General features: G+C 46.3%; 1 protein-coding gene across 1 annotated transcript in view; it reads left to right on the plus strand.

Annotated features, from left to right (window-relative positions):
* The window catches only part of LOC142245372 (annexin A1-like), a 78,827-nt gene that overhangs the window by 11,504 nt on the left and 47,149 nt on the right, over window positions 1–20,174 (plus strand). The window contains exons 2-6 of the mRNA XM_075318026.1: window positions 2,530–2,610; window positions 2,762–2,849; window positions 11,502–11,596; window positions 13,010–13,123; window positions 13,252–13,342. Coding sequence (XP_075174141.1) covers window positions 2,545–2,610; window positions 2,762–2,849; window positions 11,502–11,596; window positions 13,010–13,123; window positions 13,252–13,342 — 454 coding nt within the window. The 5' untranslated portion in view covers window positions 2,530–2,544. The remainder of the gene's footprint in view (window positions 1–2,529; window positions 2,611–2,761; window positions 2,850–11,501; window positions 11,597–13,009; window positions 13,124–13,251; window positions 13,343–20,174) is intronic.

The raw sequence follows: 20,174 nt of genomic DNA on the forward strand, positions 1-20,174 counted from the left end.
GCATATAAAAATGGTTGTTTTTTTAATGTTACATGAGCCTTGGCATTTCTAAGAGTTTTTTTGAAGCTTTTAGTACTAATTAGGCTTTTTAATGTCTGAATTTTATCGCTAAAAATGTCACACTTGTACATCGTCACTTATTCACACAATCCAGACATATACACAATATTTATTTTTATATACTGTATTTGTGAGCATTTTTGTACAAAATGTAAACACACACAACGAAATAAGTTGGATCCCTGACCGCAAACTCCATGAAGATGTTGCCACCCTGTCACCATCACAGAACAGAAGTGAGACATGTTATATCATCAGCTACAGGGCAGGGGAAGGAGCAGATAAGTGCAGCTTTGAGGAGCAAATAGTAGGATAGGTGGAAGATAGAAGAGGGTAGTAGGGCTAGATACATCATTCAGGGAGCTCCAGTACTCACTTTAGGTCACATTGTATTCCTCTACAGCCTCCGCCTCTTGCTAGTGCCAACTACAGAGCTATGGCGCTGCAGGAGAGGGGGCACCATCTCCTTAGAAGTTTCTAATATTTCTGCAGCACTCAATGAACAGGCCTTAGACTCCTCAGCAGGCCGTGCTGGTGAACAGCGCTTATTGCTGGTGGACGGGAATAACTGCTTTGAGGCTGCGGAGCAGTGAGTGCAGTGCAAGGGATGGCTTTGCTGAGGAGGATAGGCAACGATCTTCTTTTCTTACCTCTTCTGATAGATGGGAACGGGCAGAGCTTAATTGAACATTCAGCATATGTGCTGTGTACTGGAGGAGAGACTATCAGAGTTAGGGGCCCAGAAGGGATCCACCGATTTACTGGTGGGCTAGGGAGCAGTGAAATTGTTTTCTTTAACATCAGCACATGATCGCCAATAGCTTCACAAAAGCGGTGGCTGGGTGATCGATTAAGTGTGCTACTGTTGAAGAAAATGCATATTCACTGCTCCCCGTGCTCATAATCCCACCCACCTCTCAGCACTGACTTCAACGGAAAGAGGAGAGTGGAATTATAGATACAGGGAGCAGTGAATGTGCATTTTCTTAAGCAGTGGGCTGGCTGTGCCTTCTGAGACCGTACGCCGCTGCAGTTTCCAGTGCAGAAACCCCACAGGGCTCTGTGCTGCAATACACGTACATCCAGCCGAAGCAGGCTCTGAGGTGCGCTGGCCTCTTGAACACCCGGGCCCAGTCATGGTGGTGACCCCTGCGACCATGATTGATTCACTCCAGGGGTGGAACATTGTCCCCAAAACATTTTATTCTCATAATCCATTTAGTAGTGCAAAAGCTTCTGTATAGTGTCCCCAGAACATTTTAAGACACAAATCCAGCCCATTAAGATAAATTAGCTATGGCAAGAAGCTAAGGGGAATCTGTCACTGCAAAATAACTGTTCAAATAAGCACAGACATTCCGTGCACCATTGGCGTTGTCAAAAAGTTTAGTGCAACTTCCCATTAACTTGTTTTTTATTTATTTACTTCCTTGACTGACAGCTCTTGCTTTGCAGGAGGCAAAAAGAGTGAATATAGATAGAAAACAAGTAGATGGGAAGGTGTAGTGAGCTGCATGGCCATACCAAGGGGGCATTAAACACCTGTGCTTGGTTGGATCAGTCGTTTTGTGCTAGGACTCCCTTTAATTTAAATGTCAGATTAACCACTTCCCACAATAACTCTTTAGTAGTGATGAGCGAACTGTTTGATGCTTGTGTGTTCGATACTCATTTACTGAATATAATAGAAGTCAATGGGGAACTCAAGCATTTTTCAGAAATATCCCTATTGACTATCCCTATTGACTTCCATTATAATTGGTAAATGAGTACCTAGCACTTCAGCACCAAAATGCTCGTTACGAGCACCCGAGCACCAAACAGTTCACTCATCACTACACTAGGAATTAGGCTATGTCCGCACGTTGCTTTTTACCTTCTTTTTACCTGCTTTTTTGCTGCTTTTTCAACTGCAGTGTTTAATGCCAAAATGGTTGTGTTCTGCTTTTCAAGCAAAGTCTATGGGAATTTGGGTTTCTTGTCCGCACTATGCAGTTCAAACTGCAGCCTTTTTGTTGCAGAACTTTGGTCAAAAACTCAGCTTTGCAGTGCAAAACCCAAATGGCAAAAACACCGCAGGAGCGACGAACGTCTCCTTACCTGCCGCCGGCCGCAATGCGGAAGGATGGAGGTGGGCAGGATGTTACGTCCCGCTCATCTCTGCTCCTCCGCTAAGTGACGTTGCGGTGACGTCGCTGTGATGCCGAACGTCCCTCCCCCTTGAGGGAGGGATTGTTCAACAGTCACAGCGACGCCGCCGACCAGGTAAGTGCGTGTGACGCTGCCTTAGTGATAATGTTTGCTGCGGTAGCGATCACACGAAATTGCATGTACGACGGGAGTGGGTGCTTTTGTGTATGATATCGCTAGCAATTGCTAGCAATGTCGTAGCGTGTAAAGCCCGCTTAAGACTTACATCCGATTAATTTAATTTAATTTTAATATTTTTTTCTTTTTCCTCCTTTACAGAACCTAATATACACCATGTCTTTTGTGAAAGAGTTCCTCCTTCAGGCCTCCTTTCTGAATGAAAATGCTGAACATGCAAATGTAATTATATTCCAAGCAATTCAAATAAGCCCATACATCAGTCCTTTTTTTTCTGCAGTGTGCTAAAGAGTAATAGTTGGGATTTACCTGCTAACACAATTGTTTTTTTCACAAAATATATGTCTTATAATGGATCATTTTTACTTTTCAGCAAAAAGCTACTGGGGGACTTCAGGCGGCTCCATGTTATGATGCTACTGCAGATGCTACAGCTATAGACAGGGCCATCAAAGCTAAAGGTACACCTGGGGCCTATCACATGTAGTGTTATAAGAAATGTGTAGAAATGTAAGAATACAGTTGTCTTGCTTAAATTAATGATAAATTGACCTTCTTCAAAACTGTAAGGGCCCGATTGATAAAAGCTTTTATGGCAATATTTTGGCATAAAAAGATCTAGAAAATCACATCATTTTGGTGCAACTAGAGGCTGTGATATTTTTTTTTTAACTTTTGGCATACTCATGCCATTTTGCCATGTTCCAACGAAGTGGGCGCAGCTATGATGGGCGTGGTGACTAACAATAATGAGGCAGATGAAGCCACATTGGACTACATCTTGTCTCTGTTCTTGTGGTGTCCTATCATTTTAGGCATATTTGTAGCACACAAGTTTAAACAACCAGAGTTCTGCGCATACCTAAAAAGATGTATACCACTGGAACAGATGCCAAATAGATTCCAAAGTGTCTCCATCTGCCTCATTAGAGTGAGTGGTTTAGTCCAGGGTTTAGTCTGAATCGCTTTTTTGGGGCATTTACACAGAAACCTCATCATAAGGGCTCAGCGTAGAACAGAACCTTATACTGAAAGTGATTCAAAAAATGTTATGTACCCCAAAATGTTACTAATAAAAGCTCTAACTTATCCAGCATATAAACAGCCCTCACTCAGGTCCGTCATCTGTCACTTGAAATATAGGGGGCTCCCATGTTACTGAGCAGAAGACATGGCTCTAACCTCCTCAAATAAAATCCATTGAAATTTGTGCTTCCAAATTTAAATCCCCCCCTCATTTTTAACCCCTCTATGCCTAAACTGTACAGTCCCTGACAGACGTTCTGTCGCTTATCCATGTTATGTAAATAAAACCTTATAACCTGACTTTAAATTCATCCATTAGTTTTATAAATTACTCTTTTTTTGAAAGCTGAAACCCTCCCAAATTTGGTTTAGGTTATGAAAATAAAGCTGCTGCAAAGCTGAAATATTGATCATGTAATGAACACAGAAAGGTCAGATTTTGGTAAGACAAAAGTTTTGTCGCCCACAGAAAGTAATGGGAAATTCAAACAAATAATTAACTTCTAATACAAAAAATATGTTGCATACCATTGGTAAATGAAGTTGTGGTGCTATTAGAGCCATATTTAATATTTTGTTTGACTTCCATGAGCTTGAAGGACTGCATCCATGCAGTTCAACAATGGTTCATACAATTTATTGATGAAGTCATCAGGAATAGCAAAGAATGCAGTCTTACATGCCTCCCAGAGTTCATCTAGATTCTTTGGTTTTGTCTTCCAAGCTTCCTCTTTCATCCTACCCCAAACATGCTCAATGATGTTCCTGTCTGTTGACTGGGCTGGCGAGTCCTTGAGCACCTTGATCTTCTTTGCCAGGAAAAACTTTGTTGTAGACATGGATGTATAAGATGGAGCACCATTCTGCTGCATAATTTGACACCTTTTATGATTGGGAATGTAAGAGGTAGCTAATACTTCTTGATATTTTAGGATATTGATACTGCCTTCTATCTTGGAAATGTTTCACACACCCCCATACTGAATGTAACCCCATACCATGATCTTTCCACCTCCAAACTTAACTGTTTCTGGATCCATACGGGCTCTAGTAGGTCTCTTGCAGTATTTGCCGTGGCTGTGGTTTAATTCAACTGAAGATTCATCAGAGAAATCCACCTTCTGCCACTTTTCCAGCGTCCATCTGTTTAGCAGGCTGTGGGACTTATGCCACATGTTTTTTTAATTGCCTTTTGTTTAGTGCTGACTTCTAGGCACTGATTGGACCATGGAGGCCATTTCGAGATAGAATTCTACAAACTGTTCTAGTTGATACAGGGACTTGAGGTGACCAGGCCTTTTGGAGCTCTGCTGCAGTGGAAAAGGGGCTGGCTTTTGATTTTCTCACCAACAAACGTTCCTCCTGAGCAGTTGTCTTGCAGGGTCAGCTGGACCTGGGCTTGTCAAAAACATTTCCAGTCTCTTCAAATCTTTTTATAATACTTTGTACTTGATGCTGAGACACATTAAACGTGCCAGCCACCTCTGCAGTGAATCTGGTCTTCAGCCTCTTGATAATCAAGGCTTTGGTCACAGGGTGGATTTTTGGCATGTTGTCAGAGGTCAAGTTACAGTTCAAGTGAAGGTCTGGGGTGCTGGGTTTCTTTTTATACAGACCCACTAATTAACCTATCATTTAGTGAGCACAGGTGAGGATGTAAACTAGGATTGGATGCATTATATGACAAAGCGACAACATTTTTGTCTTGCCAATATCTGACCTTTCTTTGTTCATTAAATGATCAATATTTCAGCTTTGCAGAAACTTTATTTTCATAACCTAATCCAAATTTGGAGGGTTTCAGCTTTCAAGAGAAATTTATGAAACCAATGGATGAATTTAAAGTCAGGTTATAAGCTTTTATTTACATAACATGGATAAGCGACAGAACGTCTGTCAGGGACTGTAGTAAGCGACCATGTGTGTCTCATTATTGTCATCGGGAAATTAATTTATGATGTGTATGTCTCCAGAAGCACAAGCTGGGCATAATGTATGAGCACTAGGTTGGCATGTTTGTAATTCTCCAGAAAAAAAAGGCATGGATTGGATATTAAAATAGGCCCTGTAGCCGTAGATGAATTAATTGAGAGGGGCAATTTCTACAATGTGGTCACTTCTGGGGTTTTTCTGCTGTTGTGGCACCTTAGGGGCTCTACAAATGTCTTCTGCCAACTATTTAGGCAAAATCTGTGCTCCAAAAGCCAAATAGTGCTCTCAGCCCTAACATGTGGCCAAGCAATTGTTTTTGACAATATACAGTACAGGGCATTACTGCAATTGGGACAAATTGTGAATTCAATTGTGGGGTTAAGTTTCACCTATTAATCCTTGTGTAACTGACAAATTTGCACCTAATAAAAAAAAATACCATTAAAATATTATATTTACATATCCCAGTGTTATAAAATTCTGTGAGGCACCTGTGGGTTCAAAATACTCCCTACACCCCTAGATGATTTCCTTATGACGTTTCTAATATGGGGTCACTTGTGGGGTTTCTGCTGATCTGGCCCCTCAGGGGCTTGGCCAGTGGAGGCCACAATGTATTCAAATGGAATTTGCAATCTTAAAGCCAAGTAGACCTCTTTCCCATCAATGTTACAACTACATGTAGGGTATGGCCACATTTAGTGAAAAGTGCATAACAAATCGTCCTGTCAATTTTCACCCATTATCCCTTGTGTACATAAAACCTTAAGGTTAAAGTAAAATTTTAATGGAAAAACCCAAAAGTATTACATTTTCACAGCCCTATCTTATAAAATGCTCTTGTTTGTGGAATAAAAATGCTCACCACACCAATAGATTAATTCATTATGAAGTTTAATTTGCCATATTGGGTCGCTTGTTGGAGTTTCTGCTTTTTTGCCTACTTAGGGGCTCTATAAATGCATCACTGTCCAAAGTTGCGTTCCAAAACTTAAATAGCACTCTTTTCTTTCCGAGTGTTTAGGTATGTGCCTAAACATTAGTTTTGACCACCCATTACATCACTGTGTTTGAGAGAGAATGCATACAAATTATGGGGTCAATTTTCTCCTATTACCCCTTGTGTAACTTATAAATTAGTTGTTAAAACAGTATTTTAATGGAAAAATATAATATTTTGCTTTCCTATCTAATTGTTATAAATTTTTGATATTGATTGTAGGTTGAAAATGCTCAGTATACCCCTAGATGGATTCATGGAGGGGTCTAGTTTCCAAAATGTGTTCACTTGTGGGGGGTTTCTGCTGTTTTGGCATGTCAGAGGCTCTGCCAATGTGATATGGCATTTGCAATCTATTCCAGACAAATTTATGCTCCAAAAAAATCCAATAGTGTTCCTTGCTTTCCAAACCCTGCCATGTGCCCAAACAGCAGTTTATTTTATCACGTATCAGGTATCATTACGTTCAGGAGAAATTGTCTAACAAATTTTAGGGTTTGTTTTCACCTATTCCATTTTGAAAATTGGATGGATCATGTTAACCCCTTATCGACCGCCGATACGCCTTTTAACGACGACAAATTAGGGTACTTCTTCCAAACCGCCGCTTTTTAACGGCGGTCGGAAAAAAAGGTCTTGCACCCCCCCAGATTTGGAAAATTTCCGGGGTCTCAGCTGCTGGGGGTAGCTGAGACCCTGGAGATCATGATTCAGGCCAGTTTTTCCGGTGCCCGCTCACGTGATCACCGACACACACCATTTACCGATGATCACCTTACAGTAAATGACCGCGCCGGTAAAAAATCATTTATCTCCCATCCGGCATAAACAAACATGTCAGATGGGAGATAAATCTCATCCCTGGTCCTCTCAGGTCCCCCGGTGTCACCAAAGTGTCCCCCCCGACTCCCCCTTCCTCCCGAAAATCCAACATGGCGCCGCGCACACCGGCGCGCACAGCAGCGCGCCGGCCGCATTTACCCTATTCCTCTGGTTTTTGTCGCATGTGCTATGACACATATGACAGAAAACTGCTCCCCGGGCCCTGCCAGGTCACCCCCTATTCCCACCCCGGTGTCGCCCGTACCTGTCTCAGCGCTGATCCCCCACTTCCCCCTCCTCCTTCACAGCAGACGCTGTTCACACGTAGAGAGCGCGGCTGTCAGCTCAGCTTCCTGTTTGCTTTCAGAGACACTGTGCTGGCTGCTCGCACTCTGCAGCTGTGAACCGGGGAGGTGGGTGCAGATTCTTTGCACCCACTCTCCTCAAATGGAGGTTCTGCACTCCTAGAAAATAGGGGATACGTTCCCTGAACGTGCCCTCCATATTCTAGAAGGTCCAGAATCGCCGCGGGACTTTCACAATGGATTACAGCAGGGATCCGATTTTTTTTCTTCTTTTCAATAAATTGGTGAAAGAGGGAATGTTTTTGGGGAGTGGTTCTTCAAATATTTTTTTTTTTTGTTGTCAATTTTTTTTATTATTACTGTCAATTAGTTATGTCTGGTATCAAATAGACGCCGTGACATAACTAATTGCTGGGCTTGATGCCAGGTGACATTACACATCTGGTTTCAACCCCATTTATTACCCCATTTGCCACCGCACCAGGGCAACGGGATGAGTTGGGGCGAAGCGCCAGGATTGGCACATCTAATGGATGCGCCACTTCTGGGGCGGCTGCAGCCTGCTATTTTTAGGCTGGGAAGAGTCCAATAACCATGGCTTTTCCCACCCTGAGAATACCAGACCCCAGCTGTCAGCTTCACCTTGGCTGGTGATCTAATTTGGGGGGACCCTATGTTTGTTTTGTTTTTTTAATTATTTATTTATAAATTTAAAAAAAAAAAAAAAACAGCTTGGGGAGCCCTCCAAATTGATCACCAGCCAATGTGAAGCTGTCAGCTGTGGTTTGCAGGCTACAGCTGTCTGCTTTACCCTAGCTGGCTATCAAAAATAGGGGGGACCCCACGTCATTTATTTTAATTCTTTTTTTTCTTTTTGGGCTAAACACAAGGCTAGGCATCCTTTAGTGCCACATGAAAGGCACTAAAGGGCGCCAGCTTAGAATATGCAGGGGGTGGGACGTTATATATGTTTGACATCTATCCATTCATCCATTGTAACATTTTAGGCTATGTGCCCACAATCAGGGTTTGCAGCGTTTTGGGCGCGGAGTGTTTTCCCTGCATCCATAACGCAGCGTTGTGCAGTAGAAGCACAGTGGAAGGATTTTTAGAAATCTCATGCCCACTGTACTTCTTTTCTCCGCAGCATAAACTGACCTGTGGCGCAGCTTCCCGAGCCTCAGCATGTCAATTTATGCTGCGGAGATGAGTGTTCTCTACAGGTAGAATAGAACTAAAGTCCACAGCAGCCTGAACCCAAATCGTGGGCATGGGCAGCTGCGTTCTCCCGTGGACAACACTCACATCTCTGCAGGAAGGCTGACACTGGGTACTAGATGCCGTGTCGCTGGATCATGGCCACATAGCCTAACAGTGAGAATATTGTTGCTACAGCAATATTTTTGTGAAGTACATGTGGATTCAAAATGCTTACTATACTCCTGAATAAAATCCTTGAGGGGTCCAGCTTCCAAAATGGGGTCACTTGTGGGGGGTTTCTAATGTATAGGTACCCAAGAGGCCCTGGTAATGTGACATGGTGCGCGCAATTTATTTCAACTTTTCCAAAATTCAAATGGTGCTCCTTCCATTCCAAGCCCTCTCATTTATCCAAACAGAGGTTTTTGGCCACATATGGGGTATCCTTGCGCTCACAAGAAATTGGATAACAACCTGTGGGGTCCACCTTTTTTTGTTGTCTCTTGAAAAAGTGAGAAATGTGATGCTAAAGAAACATTTTTGTGAAAAAAATGACAATTTTCAATATGGCAACCTAAGATTATCAAATTCTGTGAAGTATTTGTGGATTCAAAATGCTCAATATACACTTAGATAAAAGCCTTGAGGTGTCTTGTTTCCAGAATGGGGTCACTTGTGGGGGACCTCCACTGTTTAAGCACCTTAGGGGCTTTCCAAATGCAACATAGCGTCCACTAATTATTCCAGCCAAATGTTCAGTCAAATGGCACTTTTTCCCTTCCGAGCCCTGCTGTGCACCCAAACAGTTGATTTCCACCACACATAAAGTAACAGCATACTCAGAAGAAATTGCACAATAAATTTTATGCTGCTTTTTTTCCTTTTACTCTTGTTAAAAAAAAGCTATGTGGTTGAAGTAACAATTTTGTGGTAAAAATGTATTTTTTTTATTTTCACAGCTCAATATTATAAACTTCTGTGAAGTACCTGGGGGTTCAGGGAACTCACCAAACATCTAGATAAATTCCTTGAGGGGTCTATTTTCCAGAATGGGGTCACTTGTGGGGGACCTCCACTGCTTAGGAATCTCAGGGGCTCTCCTAATGCAACATGGTGTCCGCTATTGATTCCAGCCAATTTTGCAGTCAAATTGCACTCCTTCCCTTCCAAGACCTGCCGTGTGCCCAAACAGTTGATTTCCACCACATATAAGATATCACCAAACTCAGGAGAAATTGCACAATAAATTTCATGGTGATTTTTTTTTCCTGTTACCCTTGTGGAAAAAAAAGCTACCTGGTTGAAGTAACAATTTTGTGGTAAAATTGTATTTTTTTATTTTCATGGCTCAACATTATAAACTTCTGTGAAGCACCTGGTGGTTCAGGGTACTCACCAAACATCTAGATAAATTCCTTGAGAGGCCTAGTTTCCAATATGGGGTCACTTGTGGTGGGTTTTTGCTGTTTACGTACCTTAGGGGTCCTCCAAATGCGACATGGTGCCCGCAATCTTTTTCAGCCAAATTTCCTTTCCAAAATTCAAATATTGCTCCTTTCGTTCCAAGCCCTCCCATTTGTCCACACAAAGATTTCAGACCACATGTGAGGTATCACCACGCTCATAAAAAGTGGGTAACAAACATTTGGGTCAAATTTTTGGAATTACCTCTTGAAAAAGTGAGAGAATTGATGCTAAAGCAACATTTTTGAGAAAATAATGACAATTTTCAATATGACAACGTAACGTTATCAAAATCTGTGAAGTACCTGTGGGTCCAAAATGCTCCCTATACCCCTCAATAGAAGCCTTAAGGGGTCTAGTTTCCAAAGTGGGGTCACTTCAGGGGGGTTCCTGCTGTTTAGGTACCTTAGGGGATCTGTAAATGCAACATGGTGCCCGAAATCTGTTTCAGCCAACTTTGCGTTCCAAAACTCAAATATTGCTCCTTTTGTTCCAAGCCCTCCCACTTACCCAAAAAATGACCACATGTGGGGTATCAGCACGCTCATAAGAAAGTGGGTAACAAAGTGTGAGGTCCAAGTTTTGGTGTTATCTCTTGAAAAAGTAAGAAAATTAGTGCTAAAGCAACATTTTTAGGTAAAATGTTAATTTTTATTTTTTTTCATTCCACATTACTTTAGTTCCTGTGAAGCACCTGAAGGGTTAATAAACTTCTTGGATGTGGTTTTGAGTACCTCGAGAGGTGCAGGTTTTAGAATGGTGTCACTTTTGGGTATTTTCTGTCACCTAGGCCTCTCAAAGTCACTTCAAATGTGATGTGGTCCCTAAAAAAATAGTTTTGTAAATTTTGTTGAAAAAATGGGAAATTGCTGATGAACTTTGAACCCTTCTAACTTCCTAACCCCAAAAAATTTTGTTTCAAAAATTGCGCTGATCTAAAGTAGACAAGTGGGAAATGTTATTTCTTAACTATTTTGTGTGACATAATTCTCTGGTTTATGGGCATAAAAAAATTAAAAGTTTGAAAATTGCAAAATTTTTAATTTTTTTGTCAAATTTCAGATTTTTTTCACAAATAAAATAAAAAAATATCATCCTAAATTTACCTCTAACATGAAGCCCAATATGTCATGAAAAAACAATCTCAGAATCACCGGGATCCATTGAAGCGTTCCAGAGTTGTAACCTTATAAACTGACACTGGTCAAAATTGCAAAAAATGGCCTGGGCATTAAGTACAAAACTGGCTTCGTCCTTAAGGGGTTAACTAATTGGTACAAAATAAGGCTGCATATGTGATGTTTATCAAGGAAGGCAGCAAGTCAAAAGTTATTTTATCTTTGTCATCTTTTATCTCTTGAAAGGTGTTGATGAAGCAACAATAACTAATATTTTGACCAAAAGAAATAATGCTCAGCGCCAGGCCATAAAGGCATCCTACCAGAGCTCCACCGGAAAGGTCAGTACAGTGAAGCATCTCCAAACATCCACGTCTTTCAGAAGAGCCTCTATAATGTAGATAAGATGTTCTGTCCGGATAAAAAGGGAATGAAAAATCTATGTATTTTCTTTGAGACAACGACTACCAATCTAAAACACTCAGGAAAGAGAAATGTCCAGCGCAGTCCAATGTATCCGGTTAAAAATCACATTTATTTGTTAAATCCATAAAAATAGAAAAATACAAAGCGGTCAGCAGGATATTACAGGGATATTGTACAGACCCCACAGAACTACGCGTTTCGACGTTCAGTCTTAATCATGTTCTGGGGAGGAAAAGATGTCGATTTCCTATAAGGTGTAACACACACCCTCCTTGATTACATGCACATGTTATTATTAAAGAAGCCTTCCCAAAGAAGTACCACATTCAGTAAGTGCATGCAGTGCGGTTTTCCAAAGAAAAAAGGGGAAGAGAAAGAAAATAAAAATAAAATAGGGAAGAAAGAGAGAGAAATGAAAAAACAAAAGATAAAGGAGGGTATATAAATAGAAAAAAAAAAAAGGAGGAGAAAAAAGGGAGAAAAAAGTGAGAGAAATGGAAATTAAAATAAGGGAATGGTGAATTTAAAACCATTCCCTTATTTTAATTTCCATTTCTCTCACTTTTTTCTCCCCTTTTTTCTCCTCCTTTTTTTTTTTTTTGTTTCTATTTACACCTTATAGGAAATCGACATCTTTTCCTCCCCAGAACATGATTAAGACTGAACGTCGAAACACGTAGTTCTGTGGGGTCTGTACAATATCCCTGTAATATACTGCTGACCTCTTTGTATTTTTCTATTTTTATGGATTTAACAAATAAATGTGATTTTTAACCGGATACATTGGAGTGCGCTGGATATTTCTCTTTCCTGATCGTTTATCTGGCAGCCTAACCCTCCGTGCGCTGGTCCTGACAGACAGCGGATAGCAGCAACCCGGTGAGCTGAATTTTTCTCTTTCAATCGAAAACACTGGTTTCTCAGCTAATTAGTAAGTTCTCTCAAAATGTTTTCAATGTGATATACAGTAGTGGTAAGACTAAGACATAATTGCATCTGGGTTAGGCAACGTAATTCCAGTAACCATAACTAATTCACAGAGGAAAGCTGAATATATATCATATTGACAAATGAATAGTGATGCCAATTTAATCATATATTTATAGGAGAAATAACTAGAAAAATAAGGTTGGAACTTTAGTAGCTTGACTTTTCTCCAGAGCATTTTGGCTTAAAGATGGAGGTCCCATCTATCATAAGAAGGGCAGTGGCCAGCGCTCCAATAGAAGTGAGATGTGGCCACATGTGGAAATATAAAAACAAACTAAGTTAAAATAATATGTTGTCCTGTTGAAGCTTGTATGACATTGTGACTTATTTTTTTCAAGTCTCTAGAGGACTCTTTGAAGAAGGCCCTTTCTGGTCACCACGAGGAGGTTGTTTTGGCTCTACTGAAAACTCCAGCTGAATTTGATGCTCAGGAACTTAAATATGCCACCAAGGTATATTACAGTTGATAAAATATTGGCTGCTTCAATAGTTAAAGTGTTTTTATCTATAAAGTCTTCAAACTAGAAGTAATGTAATTTTGGCATCTACGTAACCAATTGTATATTTTCATTCTATCAAGGGGCTGGGAACTGATGAGGATGCTCTTATTGAAATCTTAGCATCAAGAAATAACAAGGAGCTCAGAGAAATCAACAGAGCTTACAAAGAGTGTAAGTACTGCAAATGATGGACTCAGTCCATGGGATTCTTTATATATGATAATGTACTAACTTCCCAGGGTTATATCTTACATTTTAATGAATCAATCATTTTGAAAATTCTTCATTTGTGTTATGAAGAATAATGGTCCCAATGGTCCCATTCAAAAACACTTCATAACACCACATCTTAAATATAAGACAACAGTGGAGACAGGTAGGCCCAACTCCTTGGAAAGGGTTTTGTACCCCTTGCCAGCCTTGTGACCCTCCACGATCTTGTCTCTGATGGCCTTGGAATGCTCCTTTGTCTTTCCCATGTTGACCAAGTATGAGTGCTGTTCACAAGTTTGGGGAGGGTCTTAATTAGTCAGAAAAGGCTGGAAAAAGAGATAATTAATCCAAACATGTGAAGCTCATTGTTCTTTGTGCCTGAAATACTTCTTAATACTTTAGGGGAACCAAACAGAATTCTGGTGGTTTGAGGGGTTGAATAATAAATGACCCTCTGAATAAACTTTTCACCATTTAAAAAAAAAAAAAAAAAAAAGAAAGAACATTCTTTTTTGCTGCAGTGCATTTCACACTTCCAGGCTGATCTACAGTCCAAATGTCACAATGCCAAGTGAATTACGAATGTGTAAACCTGCTAAATCTGCAGGGGGTTGAATACTACTTGTAGGCACTGTATATATATATATATATATATATATATATATATATATATATATACTAGAAGGTGGTCCGATTCTACGCATCGGGTATTCTAGAATTTACGTATTGTGTAGTTAATGTATGATTTTTGTTATATATATATATATAGATGTTGTTGTCTGTAGTTAGCAAGTGTTTGTGTAGGGCGCTGTACATGTTCTGGGTGTTGTCTGGGTGTGGCGGGGGGTGAGAGCGGTGTTGTTTGTGTGTTGCGTTGTTTGTAGAGCGCTATGTGTCTGTATCATTGTGTATGTGTGTTGCGCGGTTTTTGTGGGTGTGTGTGTGTGTGTTTTGGGGGGAGGTATGTTTTGTGCAATGTGTGTTGTGCGGTATGTGCGTATATTTGTGTGTGCCGCGGTGTTTGTGTGTTGGGTGTTGTGTGTGTGCGGCGTTGTGTGTGTGGGTGTCTGTGTAGGGCAGTGTTTGTGGTTCCCAGTGTGTGTGTGGTGTGTTGTGCAGTGCGTGTGTGGCAGTGTGTGTGTGTGTGTGTTTTGGGGGGAGATGTGCACCCCCCATCGTGCTCCATCCCCCATGCTGCGCACCCGCCATCATGCTCCATCCCCCATGCTGCGCACCCCTATCATGCTCCATCCCCACTCCCCATTGTGCTCCATCCCCGATGCTGCGCATTCCCCATCGTGCTCCATCCCCCATGCTGTGCATTCCCCATCGTGCTCCATCCCCTATGCTGCGCATTCCCCATCGTGCTCCATCCCCCATGCTGCGCACCCCCATCGTGCTCAATCCCCCATGCTGTGCACTCCCCATCGTGCTCCATCCCCATGCTGCGCACTCCACATCGTGCTCCATCCCCCATGCTGCGCACCCCCCCATCGTGCTCTATCCCCCATGCTGTGCACTCCCCATCGTGCTCCATCCCCATGATGTGCACTCCCCATCGTGCTCCATCCCCCATGCTGCGCACTCCCCAACGTGCTCCATCCCCCATGCTGCGCACTCCCCATCATGCTCCATCCCCCATGCTGCGCACTCCCCATCGTGCTCCATCCCCCATGCTGCGCACCCCCCCATCGTGCTCCATCCCCCATGCTGCGCACTCCCCATCGTGCTCAATCCCCCATGCTGCGCACCCCCCATCGTGCTCCATCCCCCATGCTGCGCACTCACCATCGTGCTCCATCCCCTATGCTGCGCACTCCCCATCGTGCTCCATCCCCCATGCTGCGCACTCCCCATCGTGCTCCATCTCCCATGCTGCGCACTCCCCATCGTGCTCCATCCCCCATGCTGCGCACCCCCCATCGTGCTCTATCCCCCAATGCTGTGCACTCCCCATCGTGCTCCATCCCCATGCTGTGCACTCCCCATCGTGCTCCATCCCCCATGCTGCGCACCCCCCATCGTGCTCCATCCCCCATGCTGCGCACTCCCCATCGTGCTCCATCCCCCATGCTACGCACTCCCCATCGTGCTCCATCCCCCATGCTGCGCACTCCCCATCGTGCTCCATCCCCCATGCTGCGCACCCCCCATCGTGCTCTATCCCCCAATGCTGTGCACTCCCTATCGTGCTCCATCTCCATGCTGTGCACTCCCCATCGTGCTCCATCCCCCATGCTGCGCACCCCCATCGTGCTCCATCCCCCATGCTGCGCACTCCCCATCGTGCTCCATCCCCCATGCTACGCACTCCCCATCGTGCTCCATCCCCCATGCTGCGCACTCCCCATCGTGCTCCATCCCCCATGCTGCGCACCCGCCATCGTGCTCCATCCTCCATGCTGCGCACTCCCCATCGTGCTCCATCCCCCATGCTGCGCACCCTTCATCGTGCTCCATCCCCCATGCTGCGCACTCCCCATCGTGCTCCATCCCCCATGCTGCGCACCCCCCATCGTGCTCCATCCCCCATGCTGCGCACTCCCCATCGTGCTCCATCCCCCATGCTGCGTACCCCCCATCGTGCTCCATCCCCCATGCTGCGCACTCCCCATCGTGCTCCATCCCCTATGCTGCGCACTCCCCATCGTGCTCCATCCCCCAATGCTGCGCACACCTTATCGTGCTCTATCCCCCATGCTGCGCACTCCCCATCGTGCCCCATCCCCATGCTGCGCACTCCCCATCGTGCTCCATCCCCCATACTGCGCACTCCCCATCGTGCTCCATCCCCCATGCTGTGCACTCCCCATCGTGCTCCATCCCCCATGATGCGCACTCCCCATCGTGCTCCATCCCCCATGCTTCGCACCCCCCATCGTGCTCCATCCCTCATGCTGCACACTCCCCATCGTGCTCCATCCCCCATGCTGCGCACCCCCCATCGTGCTCCATCCCCCATGCTGCGCACTCCCCATCGTGCTCCATCCCCTATGCTGCGCACTCCCCATCGTGCTCCATCCCCCATGCTGCGCACTCCCCATCGTGCTCCATCCCCTATGCTGCGCACTCCCATACGTGCTCCATCTCCCATGCTGCGCACTCCCCATCGTGCTCCATCCCCCATGCTGCGCACCCCCCATCGTGCTCTATCCCCCAATAATGCGCACTCCCCATCGTGCTCCATCCCCATGCTGTGCACTTCCCATCGTGCTCCATCCCCCATGCTGCGCACCCCCCATCGTGCTCCATCCCCCATGCTGCGCACTCCCCATCGTGCTCCATCCCCCATGCTGCGCACTCCCCATCGTGCTCCATCCCCCATGCTGCGCACTCCCCATCGTGCTCCATCCCCCATTCTGCGCATCCCCCATCGTGCTCCATCCCCCATGCTGCGCACTCCCCATCGTGCTCCATCCCCCATGCTGCGCACCCCCCATCGTGCTCCATCCCCCATGCTGCGCACTCCCCATCGTGCTCCATCCCCTATGCTGCGCACTCCCCATCGTGCTCCATCCACCATGCTGCGCACTCCCCATCGTGCTCCATCCCCTATGCTGCGCACTCCCAAACGTGCTCCATCTCCCATGCTGCGCACTCCACATCGTGCTCCATCCCCCATGATGCGCACCCCCCATCGTGCTCTATCCCCCAATGCTGCGCACTCCCCATCGTGTTCCATCCCCATGCTGTGCACTCCCCATTGTGCTCCATCCCCCATGCTGCACACCCCCCATCGTGCTCCATCCCCTATGCTGCGCACTCCCCATCGTGCTCCATCCCCCATGCTGCGCACTCCCCATCGTGCTCCATCCCCCATGCTGCGCACCCCCCATTGTGCTCCATCCCCCATGCTGCGCACTCCCTATCGTGCTCCATCCCCCATGCTGTGCACCCCCCATCGTGCTCCATCCCCCATGCTGCGTACTCCCCATCGTGCTCCATCCCCTATGCTGCGCACTCCCCATCGTGCTCCATCCCCTATGCTGCGCACTCCCAAACGTGCTCCATCTCCCATGCTGCGCACTCCCCATCGTGCTCCATCCCCCATGCTGCGCACCCCCCATCGTGCTCTATCCCCCAATGCTGCGCACTCCCCATCGTGCTCCATCTTCAAGCTGCGCATTCCCCATCATACTCCATCCCCCATGCTGTGCACCCCCCATCGGGCTCCATTCCCCATGCTGCGCACTCCCCATCGTGCTCCATCCCCCATGCTGCGCACTCCCCATCGTGCTCCATCCCCCATGCTGCGCACCCCCCATCGTGCTCCATCCCCCATGCTGCGCACTCCCCATCGTGCTCATCCCCTATGCTGCACACTGCCAAACGTGCTCAATCTCCCATGCTGCGCACTCCCCATCGTGCTCCATCCCCCATGCTGCGCACCCCCCATCGTGCTCTATCCCCCATGCTGCGCACTCCCCATCGTGCTCCGTCCCCATGCTGCGCACTCTTCATCGTGCTCCATCCCACATGCTGCGCACCCCCCATCGTGCTCTATCCCCCATGCTGCGCTCTCCCCATCGTGCTCCATCCCCATGCTGCGCACTCCCCATCGTGCTCCATCCCCCATGCTGTGCACTCCCTATCGTGCTCCATCCCCCATGCTGCGCACTCCCCATCGTGCTCCATCCCCCACGCTGCGCACCCCCCATCGTGCTCCATCCCCCATGCTGCTTACTCCCCATCCTGCTCCATCCCTTATGCTGCACACTCCCCATCGTGCTCCATCCCCCATGCTGCACACTCTCCATCGTGCTCCATCCCCTATGCTGCGCACTCGCAAACGTGCTCCATCTCCCATGCTACGCACTCCCCATCGTGCTCCATCCCCCATGCTGCGCACCCCACATCGTGCTCCATCCCCTATGCTGCGCACTCGCAAACGTGCTCCATCTCCCATGCTACGCACTCCCCATCGTGCTCCATCCCCCATGCTGCGCACCCCCCATCGTGCTCCATCCCCCATGCTGCGCACTCCCCATCGTGCTCCATCCCCCATGCTGCGCACTCCCCATCGTGCTCCATCCCCTATGCTGCGCACTCCCAAACGTGCTCCATCTCTCATGCTGCGCACTCCCCATCGTGCTCCATCCCCCATGCTGCGCACCCCCCCATCGTGCTCCATCCCCCATGCTGCGCACTCCCCATCGTGCTCCACAGTCACACATCAGACATTAAACACGCACACATCTGATCTCATACACTCACACACACACACCTCACTTCTCCCTGTGCCCACCATGCTGCGCACTCCCAAACGTGCTCCATCTCCCATGCTACGTACTCCCCATCGTGCTCTACAGTGACACATCAGACATTAAACACGCACACATCTGATCGCATACACTCACACACACACCTCACTTCTCCCTGTGCCCACCGGTGGGCGGTCCCAGCAGGTGTGCTGCACGCCGTGCTCCTCTGCCGACACTCACAGATCCGATCGCATACACTCACACACACACACACACACTCACACACATCCGATCGCATACACTCACACACACACACATCCGATCGCATACACTCACACACATCCGATCGCATACACTCACACACATCAGATCGCATACACTCACACGCACACACTCACACCCGATCGCATACACTCACACACATTCGATCGCATACACTCATACTCACACACTCACACCCGATCGCATACACTCACACACACACTCACACACATCCGATTGCATACACTCACACACATCCGATCGCATACACGTGCTGACACAATCACAACATCCGGAGATACCACATGCTTCTGGCCATGTGATCCTCCGGCAGGTCCTGGAAGATCACTACACAGTATCGCTGCCGAGAAGCAAGCGATATCACGGGATGTTGTGAGTATGTGGATGCGATCTGGTGTGTGTGTGTGTGTGTGTGTGTGTGTGTGTGTGTGGTGTGTGTTGTGTGTTCGTTCCGCCGCAGGACCTTGATGCGCTCACCTCATGTGGGGGGCGGAGCCTGGGCGATCGGCCAATCCGTGCGGGGGGGACGGAGCCTGGGCGAGGAGAGCGGCCAATCCGTGGGGGGGGGAGGAGCCGAGGCGAGCGCCCAATCCGTGCAGGGGGGCGGGGCCATGGCGAATCCGTGAAGCCGAGCGGCCAATCCGTGCAGGGGGCGGGGCCATGGCGAGCCCAGCGGCCAATCCGCTGTCTGTCACCGTAACGACATGGCCAATCCGTGCGAGGGGGGGCGGACCCGAGGCGAGGTGAGCGGCCAATCCGTGAGGGGGGGAGGAGCCAAGGCGAGGCGAGCGGCCAATCCGTGCAGGGGGGCAGGGACATGGCGAGGCCAGCAGCCAATCCGCTGTTTGTCACCGTAAGGACATGTCCCAGGACACAATTTTGGAGCAAGACAGACAGACAGACAGACAGACAGAATAAGGCAATTATATATATATCTATATATATATATATATATATATATACATACATACATACTATACATATATATATATATTTATATATATATGTATAATATGTATGTATGTATGTATATATATATATATATATATATATATATATATATATATATATAAATATATATATATATATCAATCACCTATTAGGTCTTATAGCCAAGATGAGCAAGCCAAGCTTTTCTAAACTTGAGATAGACCATTCCATTCATACTTTTTTTTATATATATCTATATATATAATTGCCTTATTCTGTCTGTCTGTCTATCTGTCTGTCTGTCATGCTCCGAAATTGTGTCCTTACGGTGACACAAAGCTGATTGGCCGCTGGGCTCGCCATGGCCCCCGCCCCCC

The sequence above is a fragment of the Anomaloglossus baeobatrachus genome, chromosome 1 (genome assembly GCF_048569485.1).
Source record: "Anomaloglossus baeobatrachus isolate aAnoBae1 chromosome 1, aAnoBae1.hap1, whole genome shotgun sequence".
NCBI classification, from domain to species: domain Eukaryota; kingdom Metazoa; phylum Chordata; class Amphibia; order Anura; family Aromobatidae; genus Anomaloglossus; species Anomaloglossus baeobatrachus.